The sequence below is a fragment of the Melozone crissalis genome, unplaced genomic scaffold (genome assembly GCF_028551555.1).
Source record: "Melozone crissalis strain CALT ecotype California unplaced genomic scaffold, PUWL_Pcris_2 ptg000027l_1, whole genome shotgun sequence".
Taxonomy (NCBI): Eukaryota; Metazoa; Chordata; class Aves; order Passeriformes; family Passerellidae; genus Melozone; species Melozone crissalis.
The window spans coordinates 81,248,973-81,268,299 of record NW_026535805.1 but is presented as its reverse complement, the minus strand read 5'-3'; the positions used below and the strand labels follow the sequence as shown (position 1 = coordinate 81,268,299).

At 35.1% G+C, this 19,327-nt stretch overlaps 1 protein-coding gene across 1 annotated transcript in view; it reads right to left on the bottom strand.

Annotated features, from left to right (window-relative positions):
* EYS (eyes shut homolog) overlaps nucleotides 1-19,327 on the bottom strand; it is a 704,955-nt gene that overhangs the window by 140,962 nt on the left and 544,666 nt on the right. Inside the window, exon 38 of the mRNA XM_054280634.1 lies at nucleotides 5,746-5,910. Coding sequence (XP_054136609.1) covers nucleotides 5,746-5,910 — 165 coding nt within the window. The remainder of the gene's footprint in view (nucleotides 1-5,745; nucleotides 5,911-19,327) is intronic.

Sequence of the window (19,327 nt, the reverse complement as noted above, 5' to 3'; positions counted from 1 at the left end):
TAATTCTCTTTCAAAATATATTGCACTATTGCACTGCTTTTTAACCATCATATAACTGATATATGCATATATTGTACTATTTGTTTCCTAGTCTTCTCCCCTCCCTGCACATGCCATTCCTGGCATTTCCAATTTCTACCAGTAAGTAGGTCTGTAAGTCACATTGATTCAGAGAGAATGAAGTGGATGTATATGTGCACGTATATAACATGTCTTGAAAAAGTGAAGTTACAGATGAACAGCTTGTTTCCCCTCTCCCAATGACTCTGTCTGTCTATTCACATTGCCCACTAGTAAAAACCTGGAAGAAAGTCCTCATTATTACCAGTAAAGTAAAAAATCTGGGACAGCTCTCTCAAAGGCAGCATTACTTCTTGAAACTTCAGTGAGTGTTGCTGCTTGAACTTCAGTCTAGGGAGCACTTTTAAGTCACACTTACAGGTGACTAACAGCATTCTTCACATTATTTGCTAGGTGGTATGAAATCCTTTGAAAGGACATTCCTTTAAATCTTTCTACAGTGAACATGAGGAGTCAGAGAATTTTGTTCTGGCAATGTGGAAGAGCATACACTACCTAGTGCATATGATGGAAATTACCTTCATAGGAAAAGCTCGAGTCATAAGCAAAACAGACAGGTACTGGGAAGAGACAGAGATCAGGAAATATGAGAGTTAAAAACCTTGTTGGATATTAGGGGTAAATCATCTTGACCTCAGTAGAGGTTATGTGAGGGTTCCAGCAAAAGAATCTCAGCAATCATCCTTTCACAGAAAACTGTGAGCTGGAAGGTAATTTTTGTACATCAGTATGTCAACAAGCAAATGGCCATTGAGCTTAAATGATTGCCTATCTAAAAGACAGATTTGAAGTCCCATTAAAATATGGGATTAGCTCTATTAAGATGGAAAATCAATTTTGACACAGGAAGGATACTGTGAAATGCTCTACATGAAAATGAGAGCTGAAATAAAGACAAAGAGACTACAACTGAAATGTCTGAATGGCCTCTATTTAGTTTCTTAAGGGTAAGGGCAATATGGGAAGATCTGGGGAACAGAGCTTCTGAGAAAAAAGGAAATAATTTATGAGCCCAACTTATGGAAAGGGAGCTGTTGTCCTTAAGGAATGCTATAAACATGGGCTGTGAGATCTGAAATCCAATTGTCAGAAGTTATAGGCTACCATATACAGCAGAAGCTAAACAATCTACCCTTGAAGGGATTGTGAGCAGCATTATGCTGACTCTCTTAAAAATGAAAATGATGAACTAAAACTTTACAACTGTATCAGGTTTTTATCATTGCTAGCAATTTATTTTGCTTTGTGGGTAAATATCACAATTTGCTTTGACGTGTTGATGAAATTTAATCATGCTAACAAATAAAATAATTAAGGAATAGAATAGAAATTTTATGCATGCATTCTGTAGTCAACAAACAAATCTTCTCACAATGATGTCTAATCTTTATTGGCACAAATGTAATTGTCGCATTCTATCAACAATTTAAACATAACGCAGCAGCAAAAATTCCAGAGAGTTTTAGTCCATTTACTGTTAACACTCTTTAATGTATGTATTTCTTGAATACATACTGAAATAATCAGGGAAAATGTCATTATTAACAATGTAAATGCATTTTTCTTTGTATTAAGACAGATGTATGTATAGTAATTTTCTATAAATCATACATAGACTTCTATGACATCCTCTTTCCCATTTTTTTTAACAGAAAACCTATTTTTGGAAGCCTCTACAAGTCCTTAGTACTTGTTAATTTCAACTAACCATTGATAAAATTCTTGCTAATAAAGGCACCAAATAGGATTTATTTTTTAACAATGGTACGGTATGATTTACTAAAGTGGCATGCCTAGCACATGTAATCGTTCTCATCTTCTGCCTCTTGGTTAGCCTATAAGCAACCTTATTTGCTATATTGTCTATATTTATTTCATTTGTCTAATATATATTTGCACATATATAATTGCACTAACTGCTAAAAGGTATTAAAATAATGCATTTATATTTCAGTGTTCTGTTCTTTTTATTTAAAGGCATGTTCACAAGAAAAAGCGAAGAAGGCACAAATCTTTTTTGTTCTTCACTGGCTAATGTACTAGGTAAAGATAGATACAAGTTTCAATCCTTTTATATTATCCTTATGATTTTGGCTTAAAGAGTCTTCTTATGCATACTTTCTGATTCAAATTCATTTGTGTATCAGTAGCATCTTGTCTGAGACTTCTCTCTGTAATTAAATGTCTACTAATTATCTGCCAGAAAAACAGATGTAACCTCAGCACCACCTGGTAAAAACAGGTGTGTTTGTAAAATGTGTAATCTGAAGTTGGATTAATTTAAAAAAACTAATCAAAAATGTGTAACAATTTTCTAGTAAAGTACTTCTGAAAGAAGCAGATCACTGTAATGATTTTTCTATTTTAAAAAGTTATTTTGACAAATAGAAAGGTTTTTGTTTTATGAATATGTGAAGCTAATTGTAACCATAATTATTAAACCATTGCAAACATGCATAAATTAAAAGAATCTGAAAATGTTGGGAACATTAACCCTTAGAAGTGTGTGATTCTTGTACCTAGTGAGTGCAATAGCCTCAAGTTGGCTTTCTACTGATGATTCCTTCCTGGGATGTTTGATGGTCACACAGTTCCAAAAAAGCAGAGTAAAGGCAGGAGTTGTACTACTATTAAAAGCAGAAGAGCTGACAGCAGCAGCTTCACTTTTGTAGTAGTTGGAAGTGAAAATGAAAGACAGAGCAGGGAGAAAAAATGGGCATGAAGGAAGTACAGAGAAAGCATATGAGGGAACTCACAAAGGATATTTATTTGACAGAAGAGTGTTCAGAAATAATTAAATTCTCAATTATCTGTATACGCACATGGAGTTCATTCATAAAACACTGGAAAGATTTTTATTTATGCATTTACATAATTTTTTATTTTACATTAATGTAAAACCAAATAAGAATATTGATCCGAACCATTATAAGAAACATTTGCAATATTTGGAAATTAATCTAATTATCAGGGACACACAGAACAAAAAAAGAAAGAGTAAAAACAAGGAAAAGTAATTGGTGTTATAGAAGGAGGGGCAGAGATCGTTAAAGTAGAAATGAAAAGCAAAGATGTATCTAATGTTTAACACAGTGTCAGAATTCTAAAAGAATTCTGATAATAAGACACAGAAAGTAATGGATGACTTACCAGAATTCTACAAGAATTCTGATAAGTCGTCCATTATTTTCTGTGTCTCTGTTCCACAGCCAGGCAGAGATCCAAAGTTTTCCTTATTTACTTATCTATTTATTTAGCTTAACAGAAATCTAACCATAAAAGAAACCCTACTGGTCGCTAAAAGAGTGGAATATTGCAAATCAGTTAAAATTCCATTTTAGGGGTAACACAGGGAATGAAAATGCAAGTATGACATGGTACTGAGAACCTGTGAAGAAAAGGTGAGTTTTCACCCTGAGAAAATATACAAATATTATCCCAAGTTGCTGGAGCTACCCCAGCTCAATTTTAGGGTGAGAGCTCCACACTGGCTCCTTTTTGGAGGGGTAAGAAGTGAGCTGTGACACAGCCCATGGAAGTCTCAGATATGGATAACTGCAAAGGAAAAAATATTGGTGTTCTCCACCAATGTCATTCTATCATTCCAAAAAGTGGAAACATTTATATTCTAAAGAATGTGAAGTCCTCAAATACTGCTGTAACAAAATCTCTCCAAACACCTGAAAAATACCATGTTAATTTTCCATAGACAGTATGAACTAATAGCTGAACAGGTTATATTAGGTTTAAATATCTAATTAGGTTAGATGCAAATTAAGCACATTATCTAGAAAAGAAAATACGTAGAGTCATATGAATTGGTCACCTAGTTCACCCCTAGCAATGAGCAGGGACATCTTCAACCCGAGAAGGTTGCTCAGAGTCTTCACAAACCTGACTTGGATGATTCCAGGGATGAGGAATCTATCACCTCTCTAGGCAGTCTATTCCAGTACCTTGCTCCTCTCATTGAAAAAAAATCTTTATATCTAGTCTACATTTACATTCTTTTAGTGATTTTTGGTTTAAAGACATTACTCCATGTCCTACTGCAACAGGCAACATATTTCTTATAAGCACCCATTTAATACTTAAAGACTGGAATGTGGTGTCTCCAGAGCCTTCTCTTCTCCAGGCTGAACAAACTCAAGTCTTTTAGCTTCCAAAAACACCACCTCCTCCCGAGTTCCTCCTGAGTATAGCAGAGAGAATTTTCCTCTTTTTTTTCTCTTTGGTTTGGAGCTCTTTGAGATTTTTGGTTCACAGAGATGCTTACTCAGGGCTTATGTGTAGGTAGCAATATTAACTTTGGCTGGAGCCAAATTACTCTGCAGCGATGAAGCAAACAAAATCACTAAATGCCAAATATATTCAAAATACTTCCAATAACCTTCATTGAATTCTTCTTCAAGGGCAAATGACTCCTCTTGAAATTGAAATAACTAACAAGTATAAAACATGTTGATATAAAGAACTGCAACATCACCACTTATCCATGATTCTTGGCAAATTTTGCAGTACTGTAGCTTAGGCAGCTGCAGCAACAGCCCAGATATAAAATACAAGGACTTAAAATGCCATTTTGGAAAGAAGTAAATATTAATTTTCATTTTGGGGCTAGAGTGTTTCACATCTAAAAAATATCTAGTACCGATAATAAAAAAAGGCATAATTAAATAATGCCACCAAGCTTATATTACTTTTAACCCTGCCTTATAAATATGTACATAGTTCAGATGAATTCACATATACTACTACCAGATTAATATAAATGCAAAAAAAATTTAATCAGAATTATTCATGCTAGATCAACAACATTTCTTGTGCAGAGTAACTCTAGGAAGTTGCAGTGAACTGAAAATGCTCCTAATGATTTTGTCTTTGTGGAGTAAATCTATCAAATAATCATATTTTTCTAGGTCTTCTTGGGAAGAAATCACCTCACTTTCCATGTTTTCCATTTGCAAGAAATTGCAAGATAAAATATATAATGAAATACTCAACTGGCAGAGAAGTCTATTTTTTCTTGCTGACTAGTGAAAAGTGTACTTCTGTCTCAGAAGTTTATGCCATATATTGAGGAATGAAATATGCAGGCAAGAAGCAACTTTTTATGTAGTATTAACAGGCATACATCCAAGTCTGCACGTATACTCTCTGGGGATCACAAAGGAATTCTCTGAAGTGTGAAATCACAGTAAGTACTTCAAAATATGGCAAAACTGCAGAACCTAAGATAGTTCTATAAATCAAGAATTTGGAACCAAGATCACAATTATAAAAAGCGAGACTCAATCCAACTACAGAGAAGTTGTTTCTCTATGAGTTGTTCAAAACTTCTTCAACATTTGTATTTTAAAGCAGTAAAACTTACAACTAAAGTCATATGCTTACTGTGTTCTTTTTTGTCAGGAAGCAGCATTTTCTCTTGCAAGTTATGTTTTGCTCAATGACTCATAAATTAAAGAACTTTCCAGAGGAACACAAGGAACAATGGTTCAAATCTTATAATGCAGCATGCATTAGAATACCAAAAGGCTTCTACTGCATTTTAATGACTCATTTTGCTGTTGAAGAGGAAATGCCAGCTGATGTACACTAAAGTTAATAAAGACCTGAAGGAGCTAAAACTGATACTTAGCTTCAAGTATCTTTGGTACTCACTGTAAAGAATTGTGCCATTTAGAGCAGTTGTTTTCACTGTCAAGTACAGAGTTGTCAGATTGCTTGTTTCCTGCCCAGATGCAGTCCTGGTATCAGATACAGATGTCAGAGAAGGTAGCTCCAAATAAGAATTTCCAGTGAAGGATGGAAAAAACAGTGCTATGTCTGAAATGAACAACAAAAAGATAATTTTATTAATTTATTACAAAATAAAATTATAAAATGCAGGCACTTTAGAGAGATCCATTTTTTATACCTGTGAATAGCATCATCAACTATATTATTTGCTGAGCATGCATATAAATTTCTTTAATTTCAAACATTCAAATCAAATACACAAAAAATGAAAAAGTTCTAGCATCTGCTTATTACCAGAAGTGAAAGACCATTATAGGAGGGACTAACGCTAGAAGATGCAAGTTAAAAAGACTGTCATAAATTTTCTTTACAGATGTGTCAGTACACAACTTTTGTCCTTTGACATCTCTGTGAAGTACTTTTAATTTTTATTTCTAGACGGGAAACCCAGTTTTTTCTTCATTTTCAGAATACTCAAATTTGTGGGGTTTGAAATTATAAAGAGAATGCCATTGGGCAGAATATGCATTTTTCCACTACATTAGTCTGGAAAGGAATAATTGTTAAGAGAAAATTTTAAAGTGTGAAGGCTTAACATTTACAATGTTTATTGCATTCATTACTTTAGTCATTATGGCTTTTGGGTTATTTTTTACCCTTTAGACATGATAATAGTATCATGAATGCAAGAAAAAATAAGCTAAAACTAATTGAGGTTAGGCAGAATGTCTTCCTAATGCCTTAAGAAACCTATTTAAGCAAAATACCTTGAAGATTTCCCAGACTGATCACCAGGGATATGAATAAGGAATAAGCATCAAAAAAATTTTTTTTGAGTTCAGGTAATATTTTTGCAAAGAAATTTTTAGTTTAATGAACTAAAACTATACAAGGGATCTGTGAATGATGATTACACACAGGCATGACAAGCACTACAAAAAAAAATTGTATTCACTTTATTAATTTTTTGTTTGTTTGTGAATCTGACCACTGTTTACGCTCTGCTGTTTTTAATTGACTTAAGAAAAAAGACAAAAGGAAAGGCCTAGCTAAATAAGCATATGTGGAAGGACAGTCATTAAAATACACCACACCCTGACAGCAAAAGAAAAACAGCAATGACTAATTATGTTTCTAAATCATAGGTCTGGAAAAGTCAGGATTGTTGGAGAAAGTGGAAAAAGATATGAGATGACAAAAAGGTCAGTGGCACTGCACATCAGAAGCAGACCTGCATGATTATGAGGGTTTTTTTTCCTAATTAAATTCTTTCAAGAGAAACAGTACTAGGAGGTCTAGCAGTGTAGTGCAAGGCCACAAACAGGATTAAGGGCTGGGTTCTCTTTCACATGAGGAAAGGCTGAGAGAGCCAGGACTCCTAAGGCTGCAGAAGAAGCAGCTCAGGTAGATCTTAACACCTGTCTGTAAACACACAGGGATGACAAAGAGGGAGCCAATTTTCTCTCAGCAGTGCACTTGATAGCAAAGGGAACAAATCAAAACCCAAGAAATTACACCTGAACACATGGAAACTCTGTTTCACTGTGAGAGTGGTCAAACATTAGCCTAGGTTACCCAGAGGGGTTTGTCAGGTCTCAGTTCCTGGAGATTTTCAAAACCAGACTGGGCATGGTTGTGAGAAACCTGTGCTAGGCGATCCTACTCTGCTTGAGCAGGGGGTTGGACTTGATGGTCTCAAGGTGATGGTCCCTTCCACCCTCAAAAACTGGTGATTCTGTTATCCTTCACAGGGAGGTTCTGTGCACTCAACATTAATAATTATTCTTGAAGTGCAGTGCCTTTAAAAATCTCAGTGTAGTTCAGTACTCACAATGTAGTGGTACACTGAGCAACAAAGCTATTAAAATGTCTTTTATTAGGTAGTTAAAAAAATCCCAACTGGTCAATTTGGAGAGTAGCTGTCCACAATTTATATTCTAAGTTAAAATTCATCTGTGAAGTTTCTTTCAGCTAGGTGAAGGGAAGGGGGAGAAGAATGAGGAGGGAAAGAGATCATGGTATATCTGGGCAATCTTGGAAGGAAGGACAATGTCATTACTCCTTTAGGAAGGACAGCTCCCTTCAAAGGAGGGATCTCCCCTATAGATTTAAAACTTTCCAGGGGGTCCAGCACCTTGCATCCCAAGAAGTCTTTGCATTGATATATAGGCAAAACTACTGAGAAAAGATTCTATTTCAGCAGTCCTGTCTGCATCTGCAGGGCTGTGCCCAGAGCAGCCTAGGCTTCCATCACCAGTGCTGTGAAGTCCTCTCAGAAATCAGCAGAAGAAACACAGCAAATACAGCAACTGCATCAGAAACAAATGCATACCTGGCAAAAAAAGCCATCCAGAAATGCCAAGATGCAGAGCACATCCTCTTCCCTACGGTGTGCAGGCTATCAGCCTGCTGATCCTTAACAGTCATTCTCTAAATGACTCAAGCTGTACAACAGCTGCAATCTGTTGCAAGTCTACAACATCAGTAAAGAGGTCATTGAGAGCACAGGGATTAGTCTTCTGCTTGGATGAAGGGTCTAAGTGGGAGAAAACAGATTGAGTCTGTGTATTAAGAACCTAAAACCTATGTCTGTCATACAGTACACAGATAGAACACTATGGGCAAAGCTGCCAGTCTGGGCAAAATTCTTCCACTTCCCTCATTCTAGTAAACTCTTAATTAGCAGAAATTAAAGTCCCATGAAGCACTGACCATGGCTGTACACATCACATCCAAAGAAGGGCATCTGCTGAACTACAATGAGCTAATTCTCTACCACATCATGACAGTATTTTAGTACTGCTTCCCATCAATATTTACAGTTCTTCATATTTTAAGATGATTGCTGGCAATAAATAATTTAGTATTTAATATATTTCACAGGACAGGCTAACAAGAAGAACCTAATTCCACCCTGGGTCCACTATCTGACACTGTCACCTCTGTCTCTGATCACAAAGACTCTCTTCCACTGAGGCAATGGTCTCCAAGTGAGTACATGCAGCCTAAGGGGTTCTCAAAACAATTAACTAGGATGCAGGAAGAAATAGAAACTTTCTCACATTTTAAGGATAAAAATGATTACAAATAATTCCAGAGAAAAAATTTGCAAGAGAGACCAGAGAGTTGGGTCTGAATTACCTGACAAACACATGTTACTAAGACTTCTACTTTAACAATTTAATGGAAGACTCAAATTTTCGACTGAAATAAATAGATTAGATGGGATATTATTTATGAAAATTTTCACAATAACACAGTAAAACAAGAAAATTTGAGAAACACCAGTAAGCTTCTATTATGTCCCTACCTGATTTTGTCTTAGTCAGAAAATAAAGAGGAGTAAGGGGAAGGATATAATTTTCTACTGCTACTAAAATGGAATAAATCTGTTTCCACTCCTACCTCTTATTTTCCCTTTGCATTCTTCACTTTTTATTACAAGACTGGCTTAGCTTGAATTTGATTTTATTCTGTTGAATTCTTTTTAAAATATATTTTTCAGTCCTGAAGACATTAAGAGTCATCAACTGCACCAACCATCACTAAATAAATTCAAATGAGAAACAAGAAAGACTTTTAACATCACAAAATCCTAGCAAGAGAAGAAATGCATACATCTTCTGGTAGGAAAATCAGACCAAACATCTGACTAAGCTTGTCTACAATCTACAGGGTGGATTGTAGACAAGTCCATGGTCCTCTTTAATAATTAAAGTAAATAGGTAATCCTAGGATGTGATTATCCTCACCCAATCATGATTTAAACCTGCCTAGTTCTCTCTATTTGCTATAAAAGGACTTGAGAGTCAATAGTTTAGGTGTAAACATGTATGCCAGCAATATCTGAAGGCAGATTAATAATTCTCATTTTAGTTGCTTATGTATCAGAGATAGACAACCTGCAGAAGGATTTTCTTTAGGCAAAACCAAATTAGTACAGTAGTTTTGCGTTGAAATGTTAAAGATGTGAACTGAACAGGACATCAGAATATTTAGTCAGGGGATTAAACTCTGAATTTGCTTTTTGTATCTTTCAATTAAAATGGTAAACATCTTCTGAAATATTTGGACAGATTCTGTGCTTGTTCTTCTTTTCCATCACTCAGAGACTGTAATAGAAGCACAGGTGATAAAAACTTTTACAAGCAGTGCAGCAAACCTTTTCCATATTATCAAGAATGGAGGTGTTCCCAGCAGGCAGAAAGTCAGTTAAGAATCAATATCAAGGGTCTGATGAATGCATGATCTGTTCTAACCATGTCATGCTCACAGAATATCCCAGGCAACCAGATTTAACCACCTTAGAGTAATGCATTCTTTTGCCTTATGTTCATGGTGTGAAGAAAATCAAAGTGAAATAAATATGATTCAGAAAATTCCTAGGGATTAGGTCTGGCACACATGAAATCTGACTTGGGTGTTTCATAAAGCATCACACTCACCTACACCAGTACAGAAATACAGTAACCATTTCCTATGAAATAATTGATTAGCTGAGTTCAGCTCTTTCAAGACAATAAAATATGAAACAAAATAAATCTTACCCTTGCTGCTTTCATTCATTTGTCTCAATGCACAAAAGTCTCCTGCCTGCTGTAACTGAACTCGAACATAACAAAGCACAAAATCCTTACAAAATAAAATGCACAAGTCTTCCTCTATCAGGCCAGCCTGGTGCTTTTTTGATAATGCTCTCTGCTGCCAACTGGGAGGTCTGAAATCAGATCACTGACTTAATCTCTTACTTTGCAGACTGCTAGGGCCTTTGAATGGCAGAAAGACAGTACATTTAATTTTGAAGACACAAGAGAAAAGCACTAAGGGCAATGGGTCATATAAGCAATCCTTAGAGCAGGACATCAATTCATTTTCATTGAAAGAAACTGGCATACAAGTGGAACAGTAATAGAAGAAAAGACTTAAAAAATTAGGAAAATAAATCAGAAGATATTCAGCAAGCATGCATCTGCAAAGGTACAATGAAACACAGAACAGAAATAGGGATGATCAAAGGGATGGCATTGCTTCCAGATGGAGAAACAGAACAGGCCTATTCAACACGCAGAGGAAAATGTAAGAAATGGCAGCTCCATGTCTTGGACCACAGCAGGTAAGGGAATTCAGTTACTCAATTATTGTTACTATCAGGTCACAGGCTTGCAAAACAAAAGGAAATTCTTATTAACTTTTTGCAGAATGTTTGGGGTAATTTTTTGCCAAAAGATATTATGTAGGTCAAAAGTATATAAAAATAATGAAAAATTAAGAACAATACAAGAACAAGGGAAACTAATCCACCAGACTAGCAAATACAATGGAACCACAGGTCAGGAAACCTTAGTCTCGTTGATTGGTGGAAGCTGAAGTAATGCACTTGGGAAAAATCTCTGTTGTCCTGTTTTATATATCCTTTTTAAAGAGTGACTGTTTTTTCTCTGAGACAGGGTATTGAGCTAGATGCCCTCATGGCTTGATCTGGCTTGTGATTTTTGTGGGACTTGTTCTGCTCTGTGTACCACTGCTAAGACTGCACGACAGGAACTAAGAGAGATGCAGACCATTTAACATAAAGGAAATTAATGATTCCCTAGATATCTGAAGCATATAGCAATTTTCATCACCTAGTGCCTAGAGTTACCCATCTCCTTTGACAGCTGTATTTCAATAAGCAGATCAACTCAATGCAAATATGTTATTAGATTTATTTCAAGAAAAAAAATTGTTGATAGTTTTAGCATTCCTTAAGTACAAAGAATTTGAAGAGTTAGCTGCATGTCTGAAAAAAACAAGATCACAGTAAATCAGTTTGATGTTAACATGCTTTGTGAAAAAGCACAAAACAAAGACATAAACAAAGGAACAAAACAAAGAAATAAATATTTTCATATTTCTATTTTGTAGCTCACAATGTTCCTCTTCCAATCTCCCATTTTACAAAGGAGGAATAATTTTTTTTCCCAATACCCTCAGTTGTTTTACAGCAGCGAAGTTATACCTGCATTAATTTATAGAAGAAGAAAATTTAGTCAACTACTGTGTCTGTGTGAAAGGATGAAAATTATCTGTCTCAGAATAAGAAGAATTTTATTCAGTTAATGGGCAAGAAACATTATAAATGTCCAGGTGAGATGTGCTGTGTAATTATTAAGTTCTGTAAATTTTTCTGGATGTTGCATAGACGTGTGAAGTCCAGATGTGTCAGCAACTACAACAGACTGACATGAAAAAGACAAAAAATTATTAATTCATATTCAACTCAAGATTTTGTGAAAATAAAAATGACACCTCCACATAAAGATAAAAAGTAATGAAGATGTTTTGTGTTGAAAAAAATCCCAAACAATCTAGTTATTGTTACCCCAAATCCACAAACAGAATTAGCCTCTTACTGCCTGTTTTTTCATAGTTTTGAAAACAACACAGTGATTTGTCTTTTCCTGTTTGATTAGTTTCATCTCCAAAATTTATTACTTTTCTCCTAAGTGGATTGGATTTCGAAGCGGAAAGAATGTTCCTAATTGATACTTGTACCTAATCAGATGTGTTTTACCACCTGCATTCAAAATGATGCATAAGTGCTTCTCTTTTCCTGAATTTGACATGGAGGAAATTGGGAAGCTATTATCTAATATTTTTTCAAGCTGAATATATTTGACAGGAAATATGATCTTCCTGCAAAAACACCAGAGTTTTATCTATTTTTAAAAAGCACCCCATCTAGGAGGGAAATGAATGTCCTTTATATCTTAATTTAAATATTTCTATCTTTCCTAATTATGGGAAAAAAAGTCTAAGACAGACTCTTAATATGAAACCACAATTTAAACTGAAGCTGTCATATTGCACTGCTACATTTGGTGCTGAAATGCTGGTTGCTTTGAAGGTCGCTGTGACACATATTATGGCAAAATTTAATGAAGCAACACTTGTAAAAATCTTTTGAAGTTCCCTCAATAATATATTTGTTCTGTAAAATATCACAGAAGATCTACTTGAACATGAGCTTTCACAGTTTTGATTTACATCTAATGAACTGGTAAAAGAAGAAAATCAAATAAAGTATTGGTTTTCAGTGGGAAAAGAGGCAGCTGTCATAATATTTTTGAAAACTCATACTTTTCATAACAAGTTGATGTACTAGAGATCATCATCCCAATGAGCAATTTTAGTTCCACAAATGAATGGGTCAAATGGCTTAATTTTCTATTGGTTTGCAGTGAGTCTCAGCTAAATGTGTACATATTTTATTTGTATTTTATAATTCTTATGCTTATCAAAATTCCAAGGCCTTTTTTGTTTTATTTTATGGGCTATCAATGTGTTTTCAGCCACTTTAATTTTATCTCTGCCATCTAAGTTTAATTTTATTCTCTGCAATGGTGCTTGAACACATAAACAAACATTCCTATCCCAAAGGATCTTAGAAATACTTGAAGAGTAATTGGCTATAAAGGTTTAATTTGGAAAAATATTCAGATTTTTTTCAGTGTGTGTCATACTTAGTCAGTTGAAGAGGAATCTTCCATCTGGATAACATTGCAGACTAATTTGTCATATGGTTACCACCAGATATTAGACGATCAATATTAAAAGTGAAATGCAAGCTGTAGTTTCAAGAACACTAAATTTAATGTGCTCATGTAAATAGCACAATTTCTGTATTGCTACATTGTGTATGAAACAGGTTTTTATTACTTTTCTGGGAGATTTTGATGAGATTTTGATAGGACTTTCCTATTACTATTTAGCTATAGAGGTAGACAGTTTAAAGAATTGTGTAAATCTAATCAGAGTTTTAATCTGAGCTTGTTTTTACAAGTTCAGGGTGCAAAAAAAATGAGAATGTGAAAGCAACTTTTTCTCCATCTCTTAATTATATTAACATCTTGCTACGGCTTCCTTTGGGAATCATGTAGCTAACTCATGGCGTTGGTGGGAAAAAAATCAACAAATAACAGGCAAAAAAGGATACTTAAGGGTTAAAGTCATTACAAAATTATTATCAGAGCATGGACTAGAAAACAAGATATTTCCCTCTGTTTGCCCTTTCCTTTAAGGATTCAAAAAACAGTAGTTTTCTGTCCCCAGTTTTGCTAATGCAATTTTTTTTTATTTCTAGCCTAAAATGCAAAATATAAAAAAATGGAGAATTATCTATATAGACAGCTTGCCTATTCCTTTCCTTTATTTCCTAACATTTATCACAGTTACATTAGTCAGGAATTATAAAGCTAGAAGTAACACTTACATATAATGATCATTTTAAACATTTACACTGCAACAGATGCACTGTTGGTCTTGAAAAGTATTTTTCAATTGATTTTTAACATATTTACTGTGTTAATATTTAAGAACAATGAAACAATAATAAAAAATTGGAATTGTAGTAACTTTGATAGTTTTCTTGGCAATTACAAGGCAGCAATTGAGGGAAGCATGCTCATTGACAAATATTTGTTTGCTTAATCCCAACAGCACTAATTTCAAAGTATTTTAGTTGGGCTCAGTGTTGTGGGGACACAGACCAGTTCAGTCACAAGAAATTGCTAAAGAATATTACAATCAAGTAAGCAAACTTATCTGGATTAAAATAATGAAAAGGAATTAACTTCCACAATTCCTAATTTTTAGCAGCCTTATTCAGCCAAGTTGTAATACTCTGACATCTTAGGTTTTATCTTGGCTATAGTCTTTAACTGTAGAATTCTATTCTCCCACTTCCAAAACATAACTGGTAGAAGTTCCAGATGAGATGGATGTTCAGAATTAAAGCTTTCAGTTCATCTGCTTGCTTTTCTGCCATTGATTTGATGTGAGAGTGTTAGCAAACCTTTACTGTGGGTGTAGGTGAAACAAGGAGAGAACCTCTTCAATATATCTGTACATTGCCTTGTTTGTGCCAACTCTGGCATGGATTTTTAGACAGGGCTTTGAGCAACCTGTTCTACTTAAAAATATTCCTGCTTTTTTTTTAGGGGGAGTTCAATCAGACTTATACACAACTCTTCAACCCAAACCATTTGCTGATTTTGCTATTGTATGATTTTATTAAAGCAGAAGTGACTGAGCAGCAGACAAGACACTAACTGCCTTCCCATAGCTGCTGCCTCTTGGGCCAGTGCAATCCTTCCTGAGGAGGAGGAGGCAGAAGGAAGGGGCAGACTTCTTTCCTGAGGAACAGAGAAAGCTCCATTTGGAGACAAAAGAAGCCTACAGCATGGCTCTAAACATGACATTTCCAATGCCATTTTTTCTCCCTTTCCATTCTTCTTGACCAAAAATGCATTCCCAGATTGATTCCCAAAGGTAATAAAAGGCCTGTGAAGAAAGCCACCAGTTTTGAACAGATATTTTTGCACCTTTTTTTCCTTAGAGTTCAGATCTTACTTTTGTCTATACAGAGAGTTAGGTTAGTGGTTTCTGTTCCATGCAGCATAATTTTAGGCAAAGATTTCTTTCATATGTTGGGGCTCTGTCTGAAAGAGCAGCAAAATAGTCCTTCAACTCTAGCTTTACTTGGGAATCTGAAAAATGGTTGCTCCAGACTAAAACACCTTGTTTCAAAATCACTTCTGGTACTCTTTTTCCACTTGGTGCAGAATATCACATGCCTATTGATTTCATCACATGCCAAAATCTTTCTTTTGTTTAACTGTACAGAATTAGATTTTAGCACTACTATTGCCCTCTTTTCATTGGTGTAAGTAGATCTACTCCAGCAGGTTGTTGAACTTAAACGTATAGCAAGGTGGACAGTGAAAGGAAAGAGATAATTTTATCCTACAGAAAAGTATCTGCACACAAAACATTTCCTTTTCTCTGTGGCTTACTGCAGATTTAAAATACATTAATTTCAAGATAAGCAAGTCTTCTACTTGATAACAATTCAAGCCCAGGTGTCCAAGCTACAGCACCAGAATATAGTTTGGAAAATGCACTGATTGAAACGACACAAATGATGGAAAGCAAATGACAAGTTATTTTCCAGCATTTGCCAATAGCTGAGAAACAATTTCTTGTGTACATGGATATTCCTATAAGGAAAAGACTCCAGGAGGTGAATAATCATGTCTTACAGGCAACAATACAAATACAGAAACATTTTTCATGGACTAAAGTAATCCTTGTTCCTCAACACCATGTAAAAGAGAATTTCTTAAGCAAGGTATGAAGCAGCAGTAGATCTCAAGTATACCTAGCTTCATTAGGAAAAACACAAAGGTACTATTAAAAATTGCCTGATTTTTTTCTCTTTCCTAAGGAATTCATCTTGTGGTATCTTATTTTCAAATAAATATCTACTTTAAAATAGTGTGTCATGTTCTGTCATAGATCTTCAAACTGACTCTTTCATTGATGCCAATGATTTTCTTATGTAGTGGGATGATTTTCACTTTATTTTTAGGGAGAAAAAGTGATAATTTTAGCAGTTTTCTGTTATGAGACAGAAAACTGTCTGTTGAACAGTTGAGTAGCAATTACAAAAAAAGTCCAGCACTGCAAAGCTGATACGGAACTCTTTGTGGAACAGACAATGAACTTAAAATTTAAGATTTTAATGCAATATAAAATCAGGACAGTCTTCCCTGCAACTTGATAATGAAAAGGATGGGAGATAAATAATCATTCTTTTATAAGATTTAGGAAATTCTACATATTTTGTAAGTGAGGCCAAAGTAAACTAAGAATACATTTGAAAAATGGATGACCCCTTCTGCTGCTTTGCCAAAATTCTCTTCCTCACATTAGTACTACTATCTGTGGATGGTCTGAGAAAAAAGACTATCATAATAATGTGCACCAGCATACTTTGCTGCTGGTGAATATAACAGCTGAACTCACAGGACAGAAGCATGTTTTAGATAAGAGATGCTTAAGAACTGATTTACACCATGTGAAGGAATCGTGCTCCCAGCTAGAAGGACAACTGACTAATAAAGAAAAGGAGAAATGACAATTACATTTAAAACATGACTTTAAAAAGTCCTCAGACAGGCTTTCACCCCTCACACCCATCCTAAAAAGTGACCTACACTGGGCTGTCCTCCTGTTTCCCCAATAACCCAACACAGAACAGGAAGAATATGGAGTCTGTGCTGTCCACTAGGTCCAACTCCTTAATTAGTTAGTATCCAGAAATCGGCAAATGCCCTGGTCTCCAGGTCTGAGGAAGGAAATCCTACACTCCTGGAAAACCATCAGATCACCCAGGAGTTTACAGATTATGGTCTACTTGCTCCAGAGACTAATGAATTTCTGCAAGAAATTAATTGGATATTATTTCTTATTCCTGTAGAACCACCTGTCTCAAGTTTGGAAAAGCTTTGATGACTTTTTGATAGTAATAATCTCAAAGTACTAGGTCCCAGCAACCATCTAATTTTGGTTTTATTGTTCCAAATTGAAATTAGAAGGAAAAACCCAAACTCCTAATTTTTTTCCTCACAGTTGAAGAAGGTATTTCTTCAGCAAAGCTTAAAAACTATCCATGGAACAAACTGTGGAAGTATTAACTTTTTACTTGTAAATTTTTATTTTTTTCTGCTTTATTTATTACTTTGTCACACTGCACATTTTTATATATGCTGCTTCCATCAACCAGGAGCAGATAAAATAGTCTACATTTTTTTTTTCATTCTTGTCTTAAAAATGGAAATTTTCAGGCCAAAAGTTTAGACAGGAAATACAGGCATAAATCCATCCAGTACATTCCAATCTTAAAGAGAGAATGGAATATTTTAATATAAATATTAAAGAGAGAATGGAACTAACCATGAGAATCTATATGAAATATATTAATTTACTTTCCATATTTAGACAGAAATGCTTTAGAAGTTCATTGTTAAAAGTTATTTGACTAGGACATCTTTCCACATAGCAGCTTCTCAAGGATATCCTTGATGTATTAGAATAAGGAAACAGATGAAAGTAATGCCTTTCTCTTCAAAGTAAACACTTCTGACTGTCTTCTCTTCCATCCCTGATGAGTCCAGAACATATATTCTCACCCATTCCAAAACTGAGAGATTAATATTTCACCTCAGGTTTGATATCAATTTCAAATTTACCTTTGATAGTCTTCCTGTCAGCTGCCTGCTAAGGCAGACAGAAATATATGAGGCAAAGTGTTCATCAGGATTGTGTGATGCCGGGAATCCCAAAGTATTGGAGCTAGAAAGTCTGCTGCCCTCACTGTTGGAAAGCTAAGAACCCTTCCAGGTTCTCAGCTGGTATATTTCTGTTTCTGACTTTAGAGCTGCTGACAAAGGACATGATATGCAAGAGGGCTGGTCAGCAATTTTTTTTAAATTCAAAAGCACTGATGTCTGCACTGCAGCAGGAGTTTACTAGAAGAAAAGGTTTGAAACTCAAATATTTCTAACTATGTAATACAGTATAAATGGCACCTAGCAAAATAGACCTACAGTCTGATGTACTGATAGCAAAATAACCAATCTTCTACAGATGGCTATTTTTTACTTTGTTCCATTTATCACTGGCCTGTGGCTCACACCTATTGAATAGTAGTTTATCTACCATTTCGCAATAACTTATTTCAATTACCAAAGACATTAGAGCATACTATCAAAATATAAAAAGAGAAAATTTCCTTTTGTATAGCTAAAATTAACCAATAGTCTGGAACAGAATTAATTGTTGAATAGGCCAGTCTTTTGCTGCATTAATTATAATGTCAAGAGCTACTTAATGAAGTTCAGTACTTTTCTTGTTGTTGTTACTTATTAAGTTATTTTTTCAGTTTTAAATCTCAGAGGTTCCACAGTAAATTTCAATGGCCTGACTGCACTGTTTTTAGCTGTGATAAAAGCATAGCTGTGTGGTGCTATATTTTGGTTTTGTGATGAAAACAGTGTTCCTCACTTCTACCTTCCATTTCTCTTCCCCATCCCATGGGAGGGAGGGAGAGAACAGCTGTACTGGATTGAGCTGCCTCCTGGGCTCCTCAAACCACAACAATGTTCTAGGAAAAATACTTTCAGGCCCTCTAGAAAGCATTGCAATGCAGGTTGTTGTCATTTTATAGAAACCAACTATCAATAATTCTGAAGAGAAGGTGAAGTTCCTTGCTCAGCCTTGGATATTGAAAATAATAGCTGGGAAGTATACATCTGCCTAGGGTAATAAGGCTGAACAGCAAACTTTCAAAATCTTCATTGACTGGTAAATGCAAGAATTTCTAAAAACCTCTGAAATGTCTGAGGTAACAGAATTTAAAACAAGAATTTCTACATTAGAATTAACTGAGGTATCACTGTCTTGACAGTCCTCTTTGTATGCCAACAGTTTTTTTTTCCTCCAACAAAATCTAAAAAGTCATTAAGAATGACAGGCCTGGCAAAATGCAATGTGAGGTATTGAAAAGGAGAAATAAAGGAGGCAGATAATATTTCTGAGAGCCATTAAAAAAAAAAATAAACTACAACATTTTAAATGCATCACTGGTGCAAGCAAAGAATAGCTAGAAGTTGCACCAAGAGTT